Source organism: Plasmodium gallinaceum (assembly GCF_900005855.1).
Source record: "Plasmodium gallinaceum strain 8A genome assembly, contig: PGAL8A_v1_66, whole genome shotgun sequence".
In the NCBI taxonomy this organism is placed as follows: domain Eukaryota; phylum Apicomplexa; class Aconoidasida; order Haemosporida; family Plasmodiidae; genus Plasmodium; species Plasmodium gallinaceum.
The window spans coordinates 23,007-41,842 of NW_021628226.1; the positions used below are offsets into that span (position 1 = coordinate 23,007).

Genomic DNA, 18,836 nt, shown 5'->3' on the forward strand with positions numbered 1-18,836 from the left:
AAAAAAAAAAAAACTCTTTTTAGTTTTATACGATACAATCTAAAATTTTATATATTCTAAATTTTTTATGGTTACAATTTTCTTTTTTTTTACTTTTTATTTTGAATTTCCCAAATTACCTAATATTATTAAAAAATTTAGTTAGAATTAAGTACACTTTTTATTTTATTAAAAATAACAATAATTTAAAATATTAAGTATAACTATATAGAAATGTATTTGATCTTACTTTTTTATGGAAATTTAAATTCACAATTACAAAAGTATTTGACAAAAATGAATTTATGAAAAGAAACAAAAATAGAGAATTTATTAAATATTTATTCATATATATATATATATATTAAATTTTTCAATATAATTTATTTTTTATAATTTTTATATACTTAAAAAAAGAGAAGAAAAATACTTCATTCATAAAAGTAAATATTATTTATATTAGAATAGCTTTAACAAATAATTAAAATCAATATATTTATAACTCTGTTGACCTTTTTTTTTAATTCTTATAATATATTGCTTTATGTTTAAATTGTAAATAAGCTAAAATTCTTAAAGCGATTTTCATCAAAAATATAATATATATTTAAATAGTTTAAAGAATATAAATTTAACTAAAAGTAATATATATTATTGAAAATATATAAAAAAAATACTCTGAAGTAAAATGAAAATTTTTTTAACACCAAATTTATCAAAATATAAAAATAAATGTTTTAATTACACATATGTTATTAGTAGTTTAAATAATACAAATATTAACTTTCGTGAGATATTTTTGTTTATTTATTGTTGTAGATACTAGATTATTTGTATTATTTTCATGATAATTATTACAAATTTTTAATGAATTTATTCCTTTTTTTTTTTTTTTATTTTGAAAGTTAAAAAGTATTACTCATTATTCGATATATACATAAAAAATACTTAAAAATGTATTTAATATATTTTTTTTTTTTTTTGATAAAAAATTGTAGAACAAACTACCCAGAAGATGAATATAATTTGTTTCTTTTAAGATTGCTATTTTAATTTAATTTTTTTTTTTTTTTTTTTTTTTTGTTTTACTTAATAAAAAAACATATTTTAAAAGGCATGCAATAAAAGTGTCTTATTTTTTTCTTTTAATCTTCAAAAATGAAAAATATAATTAAGTTTATTTTTAAATATAATATATAGTTTACTATATATATATATGAAGTTATTTTTATATAGTAAAACAACTAATTTATAATTTTTTTCTTTTTGTTATTAATTTACATAATTATATAATGCTCAATGAATTTATTAATTTTATAAATGTTTAAAAACCTATATATTATATAACCAAAAATTTTATTATAATTCATAAATACTAAAAATTTATAATTGTAAAGAAAAATGTAAGAATATTTATGTTACTTTTCTTTTAAAAACACCATAAAGATAAAATTTTTAATATTTTATTTATCCCTATATATTATTTAAAATTTGTAAAATTATATTTCATTTAAAATTCAGTATAAAATCATTGAAATTATATGGCGGAAATGAGTTTATATGTAACATCACTTCAAAAGGATAATTTGAAAAATTAAAAAAAAAAAATATATAAATAAAATAAAATGTTAATAGGGGAAAAAAAAAAAAAAAAAAAATTATCATTATGTATTTTTTAGGTGGGAAAATTTTTATGGACGTATTATGTTCAAGAAAAAATAAAAAAAAAGAAAAAGGAGATAATGAAAAGTAATAAAATAAAAAATATGTAAATTTTCTAATTTTTTCAAAGGACAGTTAAAACAGAATTCTTTTCTTAAATAACAATTTTATTTCATTAAAAATATTAAAAAAAGAGGAGTCTTTATTGTGTATATTATATTTTAAAAGGAAAAATATATATATATATATATATATTTATTTTTCATATAAATTCTCTATAAAAAAAATGAAAAAAAAAAAAAAAAAAGAGAAATAAACTATATTATACTATAATAATATAAATAGTATTTAAAAAAAAAAAAAAAAAGAGAAAAAGAAAGAAGAGAAATTATTTTGTTTAGCTGTATTTTTATTAAAAATAATGTTTTTTTTTTTTTTTTTTTTTTTTTAAAAAAAAAAAAAAAAAAAAAAAAAAAAAAAAAAAAAATTGGTAAATAAAAATCATTGATTTTTTAAATAAAAAAATAATTAACCGAAAAAATACTAATATGGGACAATAAATCTGTTATAGCTATAACCAAAGCCAAAAAAAAAAAAAAAAAAAAAAAAAAAAAAAAAAAAAAAAAAGATGGAAAATAGAGAATGTGAAATAAGAATATTGAATGGCACAAGCTGTGCTTTTTATAGATATATGCATTCAGTAAAACATGGTATATGGTCAATTAATCCTCCAGAATGTTTAAAAAGTAAAAGTGAAGAAAAATGTATAGCTAAATTTACGAAAACTATGGGAAATTTTTATGGTATTTTGCAATATTGTGTTGTTATAAATAGTGAGGAATATATTTTAAATGCTCGCTTTGATATCCCATTATTAGGTGATAATGTGGCTTCAGCAATCATAGGTATGAATATAAAGAATGATAAAAAACAAGTTTTTTCTCAACAGAATTATTTTTTAGTAAAGCATAGTTTTGATAATACATATAATAGTAAATTTTATATAAATATATTGGAAACAGAAGAAGGAAAAAAATTCATTGAGTATCATAAAAAAAAATTAAAGAAAGGATTATTAAGAATTTTAAATATAAGAACTTTAGAAGAAAAAGAAAAAATGAAAAAAGATAATTTAAATAATTCTTATAAAAAAGATGAAAGCAATAATGATGCATTATTGAGTGCAAAGTTACATAATGTTTATAAATATCAAGATATTTTAGATATTTTACCTTTAAGTTTCATAATTAATATTAAAAATTATGATTGGAAAAAAAGATTAAGAAAAGCACATAAATCTTTATATATTTTAATAATCAATTTTACTAGACAAACTTTAAATTTATCAGATAGCAAAGGAATGAAGTCAACAGTATTAACAGAGGGAAACTGGGTAGAATTTCCAAATGAAAAAATATCTTCTTTACGTTGTAGTGAATTTGGGTGTAATAGCGATGGAATGTTTTCAAGTATCAATGGATTTTGTAAATATAACTTTATGAACGAATCATGTGATTTAAATATTTTTTGGGATATTAATAGTGTAAATTCTAAAATTAAGTGTAATATTAAAAATACATCTAAATACACTATTATTAAAAATGTTGAAATTTATAACGAATGTACTGCAGTATTTCATATATTAGAATATTATTATTATCCACCTATTAAAATATTAGAATGTAGAGCATTAACTAATAATATTATTAATAAATATAATATAGATAAAAACAATATAGAGAAAAAATTAAATGTTATTTATCAATGCAGTATAAATGTAATAAGACAATTTTGTCAATATTTGCATAATAATGCATCTCATGAAAATAGTTCAAATGAAGATTTAATAAACCCAACTAATTTCAGAACAACTATAGACAAGGATTGTGAAGATGATTACAAAAATCAAAAATTCTTTTTAAGTTCATCAAGAGTTAATAGTCATTTGTCAGTATACTCTCAATCTGTGGAGGATATGATAAATAACCCATATACACTAAATAAAAAGAAAATAACTGATATAAATATCTTAAAAAATAATAAAAGTTTTATTGATAGCTACTTGAATCAAGAAAATATTAACAATAATATTAAAGAAAAAAATTTCATTTTATTAAAAAAAAAGAATGGTAATTCAAATAATATGTATATAAATAAGAATAATATTTTTACAAATATTAATATTACTTCGGCACGTGATTTTTTTTGTTACATTCATGGTAATAATTATTCAAATAACATACCAATAAATTCATACTTATTTATTTCGTGGAATATTGGTAATATAATATATAAAAATTTATATAATTCAAGTGAACATATAATAATAAATGCACATAGTTTATTAAGTAGTCAGAATATTAATGATGATGTGATACTTAAATTGAAAATAGATGAAAATAATAGGAGAATATACCCTTCAAATTTAATTCATGGATTATTAATGAATACTCAAAGTAATATTTATATAAATAATGAATATGTAATATTAGATATTATATTAAACATTTTTCATATATTATCAACTACCTTATCACCCATTATTGAAAAAATATTAGATTCAGAATATGGTAATAAATGGATAATAGATAGTAAAATACCGAAAAGTAATATATGGGAAAAATCTAAAGGAAAAAGTGAATTAGATATTGAGGGTATTATTCATTTAATTACTACTTTTTGGATAGATATTTTTGAAAAAAAAATTAAAAACATTGATGTTCTAGAGAACTTACAGAAAGCTTCAATTTTTTGGGCAAATCAAGAAATACATCAATTTGATCAAGAATTTGTAAAAAAATTAATTGAAAGTTCTTCCCTATTATTAAAGATATTTGGAGATTATAATACAGCAAAAAGTATTGAAAATTTATATTACAATAAATATTCTATTTTTAATGATATTTGTGTAGATTAAAAATTGCACATATATATATATATAAATATATTTGCATTTATATAATTTCAAGAAAGTTTTATTAAATTAAAATAATATTTTATCTATGTATTTATTTCATTTTGCATTTTTAAATAGAAACCAAGTAAAATATTTAAAAAAAAAAATCCAATTTTTTATTAAATAATTAATATAATGAAATAAGAAGAGTTAATATTTTTTTTTTGTTTTATGTTTTTTGCACATGATAATATTACATAGTGGTGTAATGTGGCAAAAAATTGACAAATGAAAAAAAAAAAAAATTGAAAAACTAAAATCAAAAAACTATATATATGTAAAACTTTAAGAAGCTACATATCATCAAGATAACTAAATTATGAAAATTTTAATTTGCTCTAATGAAATTAAATGAAAGGAAATTATCTTTAATAATTTTATTTTTAATTATTCAAATTTGAATGCACTTACAACATATTTTATTTGTTGAGCATTTCATGATTTCACTTTAAATCACTTATGCTTATGGTTTTATTTTTTTTTAAATGCAACTTTAAGAAAGAAAAATGTTAAGTGTCTATTTTCTATTACATGTATTAATAAAATGTTATTTTTTAATTATCTATTATTTCTTTATATGCTAAAATTCAGATAAAGGTGCAAAAGCATGAGAAAAATTTTTTCCTGAAGTAGACCATTTCGTCTTTTTAGTTTCTCATTTGGTGTAAAAAAAAAAGTTCTTAATTTATATTTTATTTTTATTTATTTTTTTTTTAATTTAATTATTTTTTTTCATCTTATTATATATATATATATATGTATATTTATATATTTATATATATTTTTTCTTTTTTTTTTTTTTTAATTTTTATTATTTTGGAAATTTATACTTTATTCTAATTTTGTTCTATTCTTAGATGTTCTAATGTAATTTTATAAAACCCGTGGTTTGTATATAAGCATAACTGTATATATTTGAAATCATTTAAAAATTCAGATATAATACATGATAATTTCCTACTTAAAGAAAATGTCAATTTTAAATTTTTTTTTGGTTGTATTGTTTTTTCTAAAAGTTAAAAACGCATATGGAGATCTGACTTTTGAGGATACAAAGATAACTAACTTAGAATTTCCTAGTAATAATAAAATAGTTTATACAAGCGTAAATTTTAAAGGTAAGATTTATGCATTTAAAATAGAATCTGACGAAAAATGTACAATTAAAGTGCATAAAACAACAGATGGTACTGAGTGGGAAAGTAGTGAGGAAATAAAAAAGAATGAGATTAATAAAAAGCCAACTATATTTTCAATTTTTGTGACAAAAGATAAACTAATAGTAATTTTTAGATGTACAAAATATTATATTGCAATAGCAGAAGAAGATTTAACATGGTCTTTGAAAGAAATAGGAAATAGTGGATTTAATGAAAATGATGTTCCAGCATTTTATTCAGGTCCTTTGGTACATATAAGAAGTGAACGTGAGAAATTTATTATGATGTGTATTAAAAAAACAGAAACTGATACTCATGCACAAGCCGAAGTAAATATATTGGGTACTCCATCAAATTTATTAGGTAGATGTAAAATTTCTTATGATGAAGGAGTAAATTGGGAAGATACAATGAATATTTATAATAGCCAGAAACTTTTAAATAATGAAGAATTAAGGTTAACTATAATTGGAGGTAACATTTTTGTGAAGGTTCGTAACCAAACAGAGGAAGAATTTTCATGCAGTTTTATGCACAAAAATGATATCTATTGTACTTCCTTTAAACCAAAACTAGCTAATGATTATACTTTACAAAATTATGAAGAAATAAATAATTACTACTTTTCTATAGCTAAAAAGAGTGAGGAACTATATCCATGTGCCATTTATAATAGTAATGAAACTTTTCAACCCGACACTAACCGTAAATTTAATGATAGTCATTATGAGTTTGTTTTAGCTAACGAAACAAAAGTATTTTTATTTTATCGTAAAGATGATAATAAGGTACATGTAATAAAAATAAATATTCCCGAGAGAAAAAGAGGTTGTGAATTAACGACCGATAACGCATCAAATAAAGCATATACATATGGATTCGCAGATATCGACAGCAAAAAAACCTGTGTGGTACCTACATCAGAAATTGAGACCACAAAAGATGGTTTATATAAGGTTTTTTATTTTAAACACCCACAGAAAGTAACAGTGAATGAAGATTGTTTTTCACATGTCTTTGATGCTGCAGACTCTAATAAAAAAAAAACCACCTTAATAAAAAAAAAGATTGTAAAAAATGAAGAAAATTTAACAGAGATTGAATTTTTCTTCCCAGTAAATCATTCTAACTTTGTATTTAATCATAGTCATGTGTATTGTACATTTAGCGATGAATCTAGAATTGATGTAAATTTTAATGATTTAAGAAATTTAACAGATTTAAGTAAAATTCAAGGTGGGGGTCCTATTTCAGTTTATACTGAAGATATTTTAGTATTTAAAACATCTGCAGACTACCCAAATAACACATATCAATTACCAAATGGTTCTTATTTATTTTCGTTATCATCTGATTCAAATGGATATGTAATTTCTAATGTAATTCCTTCAGATTCAACTACAAGCCTTCCTTATGGAGAAAGTGACACTAAACAAGTAAAATTTATACATGGAGGAAATGCGTATACTTATGAAGGTATTGATCTAACTGGTGCATCACCAAATTATAAAGTAGTAGATACTAAAATAACAGAAAATAAAACAATAGATGTAATAGTTACTGATTTAGGTATTGAAAAAACGATTGGTTTAGTATGCCCAGTATCTGGTGCTGAAGATTTTGTGTGTTTCGATAAGGTATATAATAATAATGACAAGTTGGTTAGAATAGAAGATGTATTCAATAGTGAAGATATTTTTGTAGTCCCTCATAAATCATTATATAATGCCAATATTAAAGTTTTAGAAACAATCTTACATTTAAACAAACGTAACATTGATAAATTAAAAGATGATCAAAGTGATATTCATTTTTATTGTAAATGTAATGTTAATAACCATTCTGTAAAAGTGTATTATCATATATCTGCACATCATAGTAAAGAACACATACAAAATGAATTGACTAGACAAAGAACTCCTGTTGATCCTATGATTGGTACACCTTCAGTAATTGGAGGTAGTCAAAACGTTCCACCTTCTCAAAGTGGTTCTTCATCACCTAATAGACTTGAACCTACTTCTTCTACAATTAATTTATCACCTGGAAATACACGTGGTGGACATTCCAGAAGTAGACGATCTACTGATGGATCTGGTGATCATGAAGATATAGGTGACGAAGATATACCTTATCCTATGCATGATGTCTCAAGTGGTGATGGAAGTGATAGCGACGGAACAAATGAAACAACTATGTCATCTCAAGGTTATGGAGGTGGAAGTAATAATAGTATATTCAATTCATTTAGATATATTTTTATTATTATTAATACACTTGTATATGCATATTACTTAAACTAAAAATAATAAAAATTATTTTTTACTTTTTTTTTTTTTATGTTTATTTTTGTTTGTATATTCTATATTTAAAACTTTTTAAGATAAAATAAACTCACAAGTTTTTATAAACAAAAAAAAAAAAAAAAAAAAAAAAAAAAAAATTATTTTATGCAAACATATATATGTATACTTTTATTTTTAATATTACCATAATAAAATAATTATTGATTTATGTAAATTACGAATTTCTTTAAAAAGTTTAAATTTAAAAAAAAAATATAAAACAATTTAACAAAGGAAAGACTAAATATAAAAGACAACAATATATATTAAAATTAAAAAAAAAAAAAAAACTTAATTAGTTTTTGTGTGGTAAACTAATATAAACCTAGAAAATTTATATTTAACTTTTCTTAAATCTTTAAATAAAATAAAACACTCGTTTCTTTTTTTTGTTTCTTCATCTTTTCTTTATTGCTTCTTGTTGTTATGTTTTATTTTTTATTGTTTTTAAGGTTTTTATATGAATGTAAAAATATATAATTTTTTAAAATTAAAGGAATTTAATCATTTTAACTTTTAGATAAATTTTTTCTTTTGAGATAATATAATTGTTATTTTAATTAATATTATTCCTTTTTGAATTTTCTAGAATCATTAAAATTTAATTTTTTTTTTTTTTTTTTTTTTTAATGATAAATCATTTCTTATTCTATAATTAGAAAAAATTTTCCATTAGAATTTTATCTAGAAAATAAGGTATTGTTTGTTGAATTATAAAAGGAAGGAAAATTGGATTCATTATTTTTTTGAAATGGATTAATGTTATTTAACACATTAAAATTATTTGATAAAGATGAAGAATTAAAATTTGATATTTCTCCTTTGTTTTGAGTTGTCGAAAATGAATTTTTTTGAAATAAGTTATTAGATAAATTTGCAGTAATTCCAAAAGTGTTTTTTCCACTTATGTCAATTTTAGAATTTGAAATATAATTGTTATTTTGATTTTGAAATAATCTATTGTCAAATATATTATTTGTAGTTTTATTATCTTTTGAAAATAAACTAGTTGATTTATTATCTAATGAAGTAGTAGAGAAATTATTATTTTGTAAAAGGTTATTATTTGATGAAAATATACTACTATTATTCAACATACTTGTATTTGTATTAATATTATTATTATTATTTGAGATTAATAAATTATTTTTTTGATTAAACAAACTATTATTGTTGTAGGATAAATTATTATTAATTGAATTACTTGTAACTCCTAAATTATTATTAAATAAATTATTAGTAGATATATTATTTGCATTATTAAATAAGTTATTATTATTATTATTATTATTATTATTAGAAAATATATTATTGCTATTATTAGATAAATTGTTTGAGGAAATATTAAATAAATTGTTTTTTGATAAGTTATTTGTATTACTAGATGATAAAGTATTATTTGAAAAAATATTTGCATTCCTGTTTAATGAAAATGAATTATTATTATTTAATAAACTGTTGGAGTTATTATTTACTGAAAAGATATTCGATTGATTGTTAAAAATACTATTATTATTAAATAAATTATTACTATTATTATTATTAAATAAATTATTACTATTATTATTATTAAATAAATTATTACTATTATTATTGTTATTATTATACGAATTTATCCCTATATAATTACTTCTATTTAAATTATCACAGTTATATTTAGCATCATATATACTACTATTAACATTATTTATATTCATAGAATTATTATTACTGTTGTTAGTATAAAAAATATTATTAGATTGTCTATTCAAATCATTAGTTGATAGAATTGAATTATTATTCATGAATTGATTTCCTCTTAATGTCGATGAAAACATGCCATTATTTGATAATGATGAATTATTATTATTTATATTTGTTGAGAATATACTATTATTAGTAAAATTATTAGGTTTTACATTTGTTTGAAGACTAGAAGATGAAAAAATATTACTATTCATGTTAGTTGTAGTTTTATCATTATTAAATAAGTTATTAGAAACATTTAATGAATTTTTATTAAAAAATCCACTTGTATTGTTATTACTACCACTAAAAAAATTAGTGGTACAACTTTTATTATATAAGTTATTATTGCTAATTGGAGTATTATTATTTTGTAAACTGTTAGAAATATTTGATGTGATATTATTATTAAATAAATTATTTTTATTACTATTATTAATGTTCATATTATTTGTTGAATTGCCAAATAAATTATTTGCTGAATTTGAATTTAAATTTTTCGTGAATATATTATTTGATGAATTATTAATTCCAAATAAATTAGTAGTACTATTCAATGTATTATTAGTTGTAGTGTCATTTGTTTTAAATAGGTTATTCGATGGATTATTTATAAATATATTGCTTTTACTTTGATCAAATAAGTTATTTGTATTGTTATTTAATAGATTATCTGTCTTATTAATATTTTTGAATAAATTATTAGCTGTATTAATAAATATATTATTTGTAGCATTTTCAGATGGATTTTTTGCAAATAAATTAGATGAGTTACTATTTCCAAATAAATTAGATGAGTTATTATTTCCAAATATATTAGATGTATTGTTTAATATATTATTATTAGTGATACTATTATTATTAAATAAATTATTTGGTGAATTATTTGTAAATATGTTACTTTTATTTATATTAAATAAGTTATTGGCCGTATTATTATTCTGTGTATTATTATTTGTATTACTAGTTGATGAATGTAAATACGATGATAAAAGGTTTAATTTATTTACATCTTCATTTTTTGCAATTCCTAAAACTGCACCTTGATTATTAAAATTATCGTAGCAGATAGCTGTATAATTGTTGCACATATGTGTTAATGAATCAGGTATATGTTGAATTAAATTAAACCCATTACTTGAGTTGGATGTAAAATAACTATTATAATTATTTTTTGATATAAATGATTTAAAAAAATTATCTGATGCATTCCTTAATGAAATTAAATATTGGTTTTCATCATTCCACTTTTCTTTTACATTGTTCAGTAAATTTTTATGAGAAAAATCATATAAATCTGAACACATAATTCTTGAATAGGCTGATGAGAAATCATAAGAAATATCGCTTTTTGTAAATTGTTCTTCCTGCCTATATAATTTAATAACTTGTTGTGAAAATAGAAAAGAATTAAAACCTGGTATAGAACAATATTGCATAAAATTCTTTTGATTTTGTTCAGATAATGGATCTAAAACAAATGTTATAAAGTTATAAACAAATTTTTCACTTAAACAATGATAAATAAAAAAAGGATGATCTATTGGCTTATTTCGAGTAAAATTTATACTCATAAAATATTTCTCTACATTTTTTTTTGTATCATTAAAGGTTTTAATGATATAAGATTTTTTAATATTTTCATTTATATAATCTTTTACATGTATATCTGAGATTTTTATTATTTTCATATTTTTTTTAAAAAATCTTTCATACATATCAAATAATAAAATTACTTTATTTTGTAAATTATTTTTAATTTGATTGATTAATATATTATGTTTACTTAATGTATTTCCTATATGTTCTTTATATGTATTTGTGTCCAAAATATTATATAACTGTGTTTTCCTTATTATTTTTTGTAGTTTTTCTTTTTTTTCTAAAATCATTTCCTTTAACTCTTCATTTAAAATATTCATAACAAAGCAAGATTCTTCATCAGTATTGGTTAAAATGTCAAATTTGTTATCTAAATTCTGAAATCTTAAAATTTCGAAATTTTTTTCATTAAAATTTTGAGAATAATCTATTAATGAATTATCTATACATTTTAATAATCTATTAACATGCTCTGATATTGTAAAATTATTTAAATTATTTGATGAAATATTATGAATTTTTTTTAATTTATAAGACATATTATCTAGTTTTAATACTCCTTTTATATGTATTTTACTTTTTTTTTCAAAAGAAGAAATCATAGATTCATGTTCAACAGTTTCAAATTTTATTTTTTCAAATTCTTTTTTATCTTCTTTTAGATCTTTATTTAATTCATCTAAGTCATTCCTTATATTTTCTATTCTATGCAATATATTTTTCATATCCTCTGTATCCTTTAATGCTTTTTTGTTTAATAATTCAAAAGAATCTTTCCATTCTGGTATTATCTTAGATATTTCGTTAAAATTAGGAGTATCCTTAATATAGCATAAATTTTTATTTTCGTATATGTTATTTAATTGAGGTACTATATTTATAATATTTTTTGTGCAATAATTTCTTTGTGTAATATCACAAGTACTATTATATAATTTACAAATATTATCATTTAATTCAATCATATTATGATTTAAATAATATATAAAATTATCTAATTTATTATTATTATTATTATTATTTTCTTTTTCTTTATTTTCTGTAATACCTTTAATTTTCTCACTTTTCATTTGACTACTATCTAAATTTTCACTACCTTTATTTAAATCTTTTTCAATTTTCTTATTATCTAAATTATCTTTATTGATTACATCCTTTTTTTTTAAGAGCAATTTACATTTTTCTTCAATGTACATTTTATTTCTCTTATCTAAAATATTGTCAACTTCATCATATAAACTGTTAGTATTTTCTTCTTCATCATTATTCAATATTTCCTTATTTTTATCATCAGATATAACAATTTTTGATAATTTCTCCATGTTTCTTAAAATATCATGAGAATCATTCCCATTTTTTATCTTCGGATAACACATATTAATAGTTGATGCAATAAGTTCCTTAAATTCATAATTATTTTTAATAATAAAGTCAGTATCTTTTATTTTATCTTTATTCGAATCAAAATTTTTTAGAACGTTTTTTTGTATATTTTTCATCTTTTTATTATTCATTAAATATTCCATTTCATCAGTAAACTTATTTTCTTTCATTGAATTCACATTGTTACTTTTTACTGTTATTTCTTCTATTTTACTTGTTTTTTTTTCTGTTACATTATCGATTGAATTACTGTTATCACACACATTAATTTTGTGAATATCATTTGTTTTATTATCATATTCTGAACCACTTATAACAGAATATAAATCTTCTTCATTATTATTACTTTCACTATTATTATTATCATGGCAGTCATTTCTATTATTGATAATACTCTTATCAACATTATAATTATTATTTTCTTTATCATATAGAGACTTTTGATTTTCAACATCATTTTCTTTTGCACTATTAATATTTTTAGTAATATTGATATTCTTATATGTTTTTTGAGTAATGGGTGTAGCATTATGGTTGTTATTAAAATTAAATGAATTCTTTCGATTTTTTTCTTCTAGACTTTTAGCTGTGTGTTTTTTCTTTTCAGGTGTTTTAATATGTTGCGAATAATCTCCATTTTCATAGCATTTACATTTATTATCATTCAAAATATTATTTATATAATTTTTTTTTTGCTCTTTGTAGCATGCATATTCAGATAACGAATTATCAGAATCATCCGAATTACATGGAATGTTATTTATTAATTTTCCATGACCATTTATATGATCTGAATTTTCATCAAAAATGTCATTGTTGTAAAATGAACTTAAATAAGATGAATCATCAGAGAAGCTTACAAAACTCTGATTGGAATTACTTATATGATTTTGACAAGGAATGTCATTTACATTTATATTATTTTTTTCTTTCAGCTTCTTTTTATTCCCATTACACTGTTTAGATTTTATATTTTTCACGTCTTTATTTGAATTATTTAAATGATCTTCATATTTTTTAAGATTATAAAAACTTAATGAATTATTATCTATATCCATTTTCAAATATATAGAATAAAAATTTTAGGGATTCATTTGTATGATTTCTTATAAATGAAACATATAAATTAAAAAAAAAAAAAAAAAAATTAAATTAATTAAAAGTACTAAAATAATAATGTTTTATTAAAAAAAAAAAAAAAAAATGAAATTTATATATCATTTTGTTTATTAATCTATGTATTTACTTTTTATTTGAAAATTTTATTTCGATTATTTTTCTTTTAACATCGTATTTTTACACTTAATATATTAATGATATAAATATATATATATATATATTATTTTTTATTATAGCAAACACAAAATCTTTTATTAATGTAAAAATTTTAAATTTTCTTTACAATATAATAATAATATATAGTTTTAAATAAGTTTTTTTTTTTTTTTTTTTTATATATATATTAAAAAAACAAAAACAATAAGAAAAATTAATATAGCTATTATTTATATATGAAATAAAAAAAAAAAAAAAAAAAAAAAATTTTTTTTTTTGCTTTTTAACCATATTCATTTTAAAATTTCTGAATAATTTTCCATTTATATGTTTAATTATTGTTTTAATTTATTTTGTTTTGCTTTAATATTATATATTTCATAATGTTGTAACAGAAACTATAAAACATATTTTTTTTTTTTTTATATATATATATTTAAAAAAGTTTTTATAACTTAAATTGCACGTATATTTCATAATTTTAATATATATTTAAAAATTTTGATATTCAGTATTATTTTTTATAAAGACAATTTTTCTGCCATTTTAATATATATTAATTTATGTAAAATTCATTGTTCTAAATAGTTTCAATTCTTATAAAATCTTTCTTAAAGTATATATTAAATGAAAATGAATAAATTCCTATTAAATTTTATGTGTATAGTATATCAGATTTATGACAAATTATTCTAATAAAAAATGAATATATCTTTATTTATTATAGATAATTACAAGTTTATGAGTGTTAAAAAAACAAAATGATTTTTATTCTTTTTTTTTAAGTAAAATCCTTGAATGAATCAATCACATAATATTTTCAAAATGTATGTTTTTCTTTTTTAAACAGCTGAAATATTAAGAAAACTTGTTTTTTTAATTCAAATATAGGTACAATTTATTATATTTTAATATTAATATTTATGAAGATATTAAATAATTTAAAGGTTTAAGATTTTTTGTTTCATTTTGTCCTATTGAACTCTTTTTATTTTTTTTTTTTAATCAAAGAAATAAATGAAAATTATATTTTATTTTCAAAAATATTTTAAAAGAAAAAAGTAAAGTGGAAATTAAAAAAAAAAAAATAAAATAATAAAAGAAAAAAACAAATAAAAACAAAAAAAAATAAAAAATAATTGAAAAATTGAAAATATATATATATATATATATATAGATTTTTTTATAATAATAAATTAAAAAAAAAATATATGGTTGTATAAATCTTTGAATATATATATATTAAGTTATGTATCATAAACAAATTTAGAATTTGAAAATAATATATAATAAACATCAATTGAATAACTGAAAAAAATTACAAAATTTTCTATTCTTTAAATTCTTACATATTTTTCATATAAAAAAAAAGAGGACCTAATTCACATAACCATTCAGGTTCTACTGTAGTAACATTTCTCATAAATTCTTTTGTTGTAAAAACTATTTCTTGATATATGACATAGTCAGGTGTATAACCTATATTATATAATGAAGAATTCGGATGTACATGACAAGATACATTAGTTCTTAAATTAATATATTCAGAAAATGATTTTAATTTTGCTGCATTATGAAAATATCCAGAACATATTGTTTTTCTTACAAGCTCCCACTTATTATTACATGAAATATTTTTCATATTTAATGTTTTAATAATATCATTTAATTGAGAATATACTTCTTTAGCCTTGTTCAGTGACTTATGCTGAATAAAATTTTTCACACACCAATTATAAGAGTAATTGTGATGACGCCATTGTAGATAAATATTTAATAAAGTTAAATGATCGCTTTCTGGTACTGTAAATTTTTCTTTTTTTGATTCAATAGCTTCACTATTTTCTTTTGACTCTAAAAAGATGGAAGGAGATGAAAGCATACTAACAATAATTAATATTTCTTTTGTGCATTCAAATTTTTCACTATAAATTACAATTTTTGATAAAGGTGGATCAAGGGGAAATAAAATCATTTTCTTTCCTATTTCTGTTAAATTACCTTCATTATTTATAGCACCTAATATCCACAATTCGTATAAAGAGTTAATTATGCTTTCTTTGCTAGGTATATCAATGAAATCAAATTCAAATATATTTTGAACATTTAATGACTTCAATAATAACACAACATTAGATAAATTACTCCTTTGAATTTCGGGGATATTATTAGGATACAAATCACAAAAGAAAGTATTTTCTGTGTATAATCGATAGCATATTCCTGCACCTGTTCTTCCTGCTCTTCCAGATCTTTGATTCGCATTTGCTTGGGATATAGGAGTTACTTGCAATACATCCATTCCTATTTTTTGATTATATACTTTTAATTTACAATATCCAGTATCAATTACATATTTTATTCCGTCTAGTGTTAAGGAAGTTTCTGCTATATTTGTAGAAACAATTATTTTTCTAAGGTCATATTTTTGAAATATTTTACTCTGCTGTTCACTAGATAATTGAGAATATATTGGGAAAACATAAAATGGATATATATGATGAATTTGGTCATTTTTTTTATTATCCTTTTCAGAGAATTTTTCTTTTTCATTAACTATGTCTCTAATTTTATTAATAGTATCTTTTTTGTTACTTTTTGATTCTTTATAAGATTCATATACTTCATAAAATTTTTCACTTAATAAATAGCATGTTGCATTAATATCTTCTTGCCCAGTCATAAAAATTAATATATCACCAAAATTGTTATCATAATTATTATCTGACACATGAATTTCTATTGCTTTTTGTACAGCACATTCTATATAATCATGACATGGAGTTCTTAAATATTCTATGTGTACTTTAAAAGTTCTTCCTTGAATATTATAAATTGGTGCATTTCCAAAAAATTCGGAAAATTTTTTTGAATCAATAGTAGCTGAAGTAACTAATAATTTTAAATCATTCCTTTTTAAACAAATATTTTTCAATATTCCCAATAAAACATCTGTATTAATTGATCTTTCATGTGCTTCATCCATTATTATAACACTATATTTATCCAATTCTTTATCATTTAATGTTTCTCTTAATAAAATACCATCTGTAACATAGCGAATTTTTGTTTGACTACTTGTATTATCTTCAAATCTTATAGTATAACCAACTAATGATCCTATTTCTACATTCATTTCATATGAAACCCGATAGGCAACAGAAACTGCTGCAACTCTTCTTGGTTGTGTGCAACAAATAATTCCACTTTTATGATATCCTTCTTCATATAAATATTGAACTATTTGAGTTGTTTTTCCTGAACCTGTTTCCCCTACAATGATTATAATATTATTATTATAAACTGCATCTAATAATTCTTTTTTTGATTTATAAATAGGCAAGGATTCTTTCAACTTTATTAATTCTTCTTTATCTTTTAATGTATTTTTTTTTTTGATATCCAAATTAAAAATATTGCTATACATTTTATCCTTTTTATAATCAAAAACATCATTATTTTCTTCTTCATTATGTAAATTTATATTACTTTCATCATTTAATTTGTTTTGCTTTTTATGTAACTTTAATAATTCCCCTAACTTGCTATTTTCTATCTCCCAATATCTATCCCTTGCTTTAGACTTTTCATTCTCATTTTTAAAATATCTTAAAAATTCACTTCCTTTTTTTGCTGCTTTTACAAAATCGCATGTTTCATCTTTTACTACATTAGAATAGGAAGTGGAATTATTTTTCTTTTCATGTGAAATGCTATTCCAATTATCAAGAATATTTTTTGAGATATCATCTTCATTAAAATTTTTTAGTTTATCAATAAAGGATGGAGTCATTATCCTTGTTAAAACAATTTTTTTTACTTCATTCGTGTTATTAGCTTCATTAATTTTATCTAATTGTAATTTATTGTAAGTTGAATTCACACCACCTTGTTTTAATTTATTCAATTCCCATAAATTATTATCCAAATTTTTTTGATTTACTTTCTTTCCTAAATTATTAACTCTTGTTTTAAAATTATTTATCATTTTTTTTTCTTTCTCATAAGTAGCTTCTATATCCATATTGTAAAAAGAATCAATATATTCTTCTTCTTTAGTATACCATATTTCATCCATAATTCTATCATTATTATTAGAATAATATCTTTCTTCTTTTTTCTTGTTTACATTATTTTTTTTTTCAGAATTTTTTCTATAAATATTGTTTTCACTTAATTTTAAATGAACATTTCTATTAGAATTGCTATTGCTTCTTGATTTCTCATTTTCTAATTCATCTGAATAACTACCATCTCTAAATTTAATTTTTTTTAATTCAAATTCATCAGAACTACTATTATTTTTTAATTTTTCATTTATTAACTCATAAGAAAAATCTTTTGATTCTGAATTGTTTACACCTTTAATATAATTTTCATGTCCATTATTTTCTTTGAAAATTTTTCCTCCCTTAATATTATTGGTATTATTATCATTTTTTAAATCGTTTTTTAACTTATGCTTTTCAAATACACCAATATCTTTAAATATGTTACTTTTTTTATTATCGATATTATTATTATTATTATTTCTATTTATTTTTCTTCTTTTAAATTTTAAGTTATTGCTATTTTCATTTATTGTAGTTTCTACTTTTTTTTCTTCATCAGAGGAAGATGTACTATAGATATATGTTTTTGCTATCATTCAAAAAAAAAAAAAAAAAAAAAAAAAAAAAAGGAATATAGTAGCTAATTAAAATAAAAATTTATGGTATATATATAAGAATACATTATTATTTTTTTTTA

At 19.6% G+C, this 18,836-nt stretch overlaps 4 protein-coding genes across 4 annotated transcripts; 2 read left to right on the forward strand and 2 right to left on the reverse strand.

Moving 5' to 3' along the window:
* Positions 1 to 2,269: 2,269 nt before the first annotated feature.
* PGAL8A_00170500 (conserved Plasmodium protein, unknown function) lies at positions 2,270 to 4,558 on the forward strand (the record flags this gene model as incomplete). The annotated part of the gene is made up of 1 exon (XM_028670026.1): positions 2,270 to 4,558. The coding sequence occupies one exon, from the start codon at positions 2,270 to 2,272 to the stop codon at positions 4,556 to 4,558; it is 2,289 nt and encodes a 762-aa protein (XP_028526819.1).
* Positions 4,559 to 5,567: 1,009 nt separating this feature from the next.
* PGAL8A_00170600 (6-cysteine protein, putative) lies at positions 5,568 to 8,060 on the forward strand (the record flags this gene model as incomplete). Its single annotated transcript, XM_028670027.1, has 1 exon — positions 5,568 to 8,060. One exon carries the CDS (start codon positions 5,568 to 5,570, stop codon positions 8,058 to 8,060), a length of 2,493 nt encoding a protein of 830 aa, XP_028526820.1.
* Positions 8,061 to 8,782: 722 nt separating this feature from the next.
* On the reverse strand, positions 8,783 to 13,870 carry PGAL8A_00170700 (conserved Plasmodium protein, unknown function; the record flags this gene model as incomplete). The annotated part of the gene is made up of 1 exon (XM_028670028.1): positions 8,783 to 13,870. One exon carries the CDS (start codon positions 13,868 to 13,870, stop codon positions 8,783 to 8,785), a length of 5,088 nt encoding a protein of 1,695 aa, XP_028526821.1.
* A 1,562-nt stretch (positions 13,871 to 15,432) lies between these two features.
* On the reverse strand, positions 15,433 to 18,735 carry PGAL8A_00170800 (pre-mRNA-splicing factor ATP-dependent RNA helicase PRP16, putative; the record flags this gene model as incomplete). The annotated part of the gene is made up of 1 exon (XM_028670029.1): positions 15,433 to 18,735. The coding sequence occupies one exon, from the start codon at positions 18,733 to 18,735 to the stop codon at positions 15,433 to 15,435; it is 3,303 nt and encodes a 1,100-aa protein (XP_028526822.1).
* Between the last annotated feature and the right edge of the window lie 101 nt (positions 18,736 to 18,836).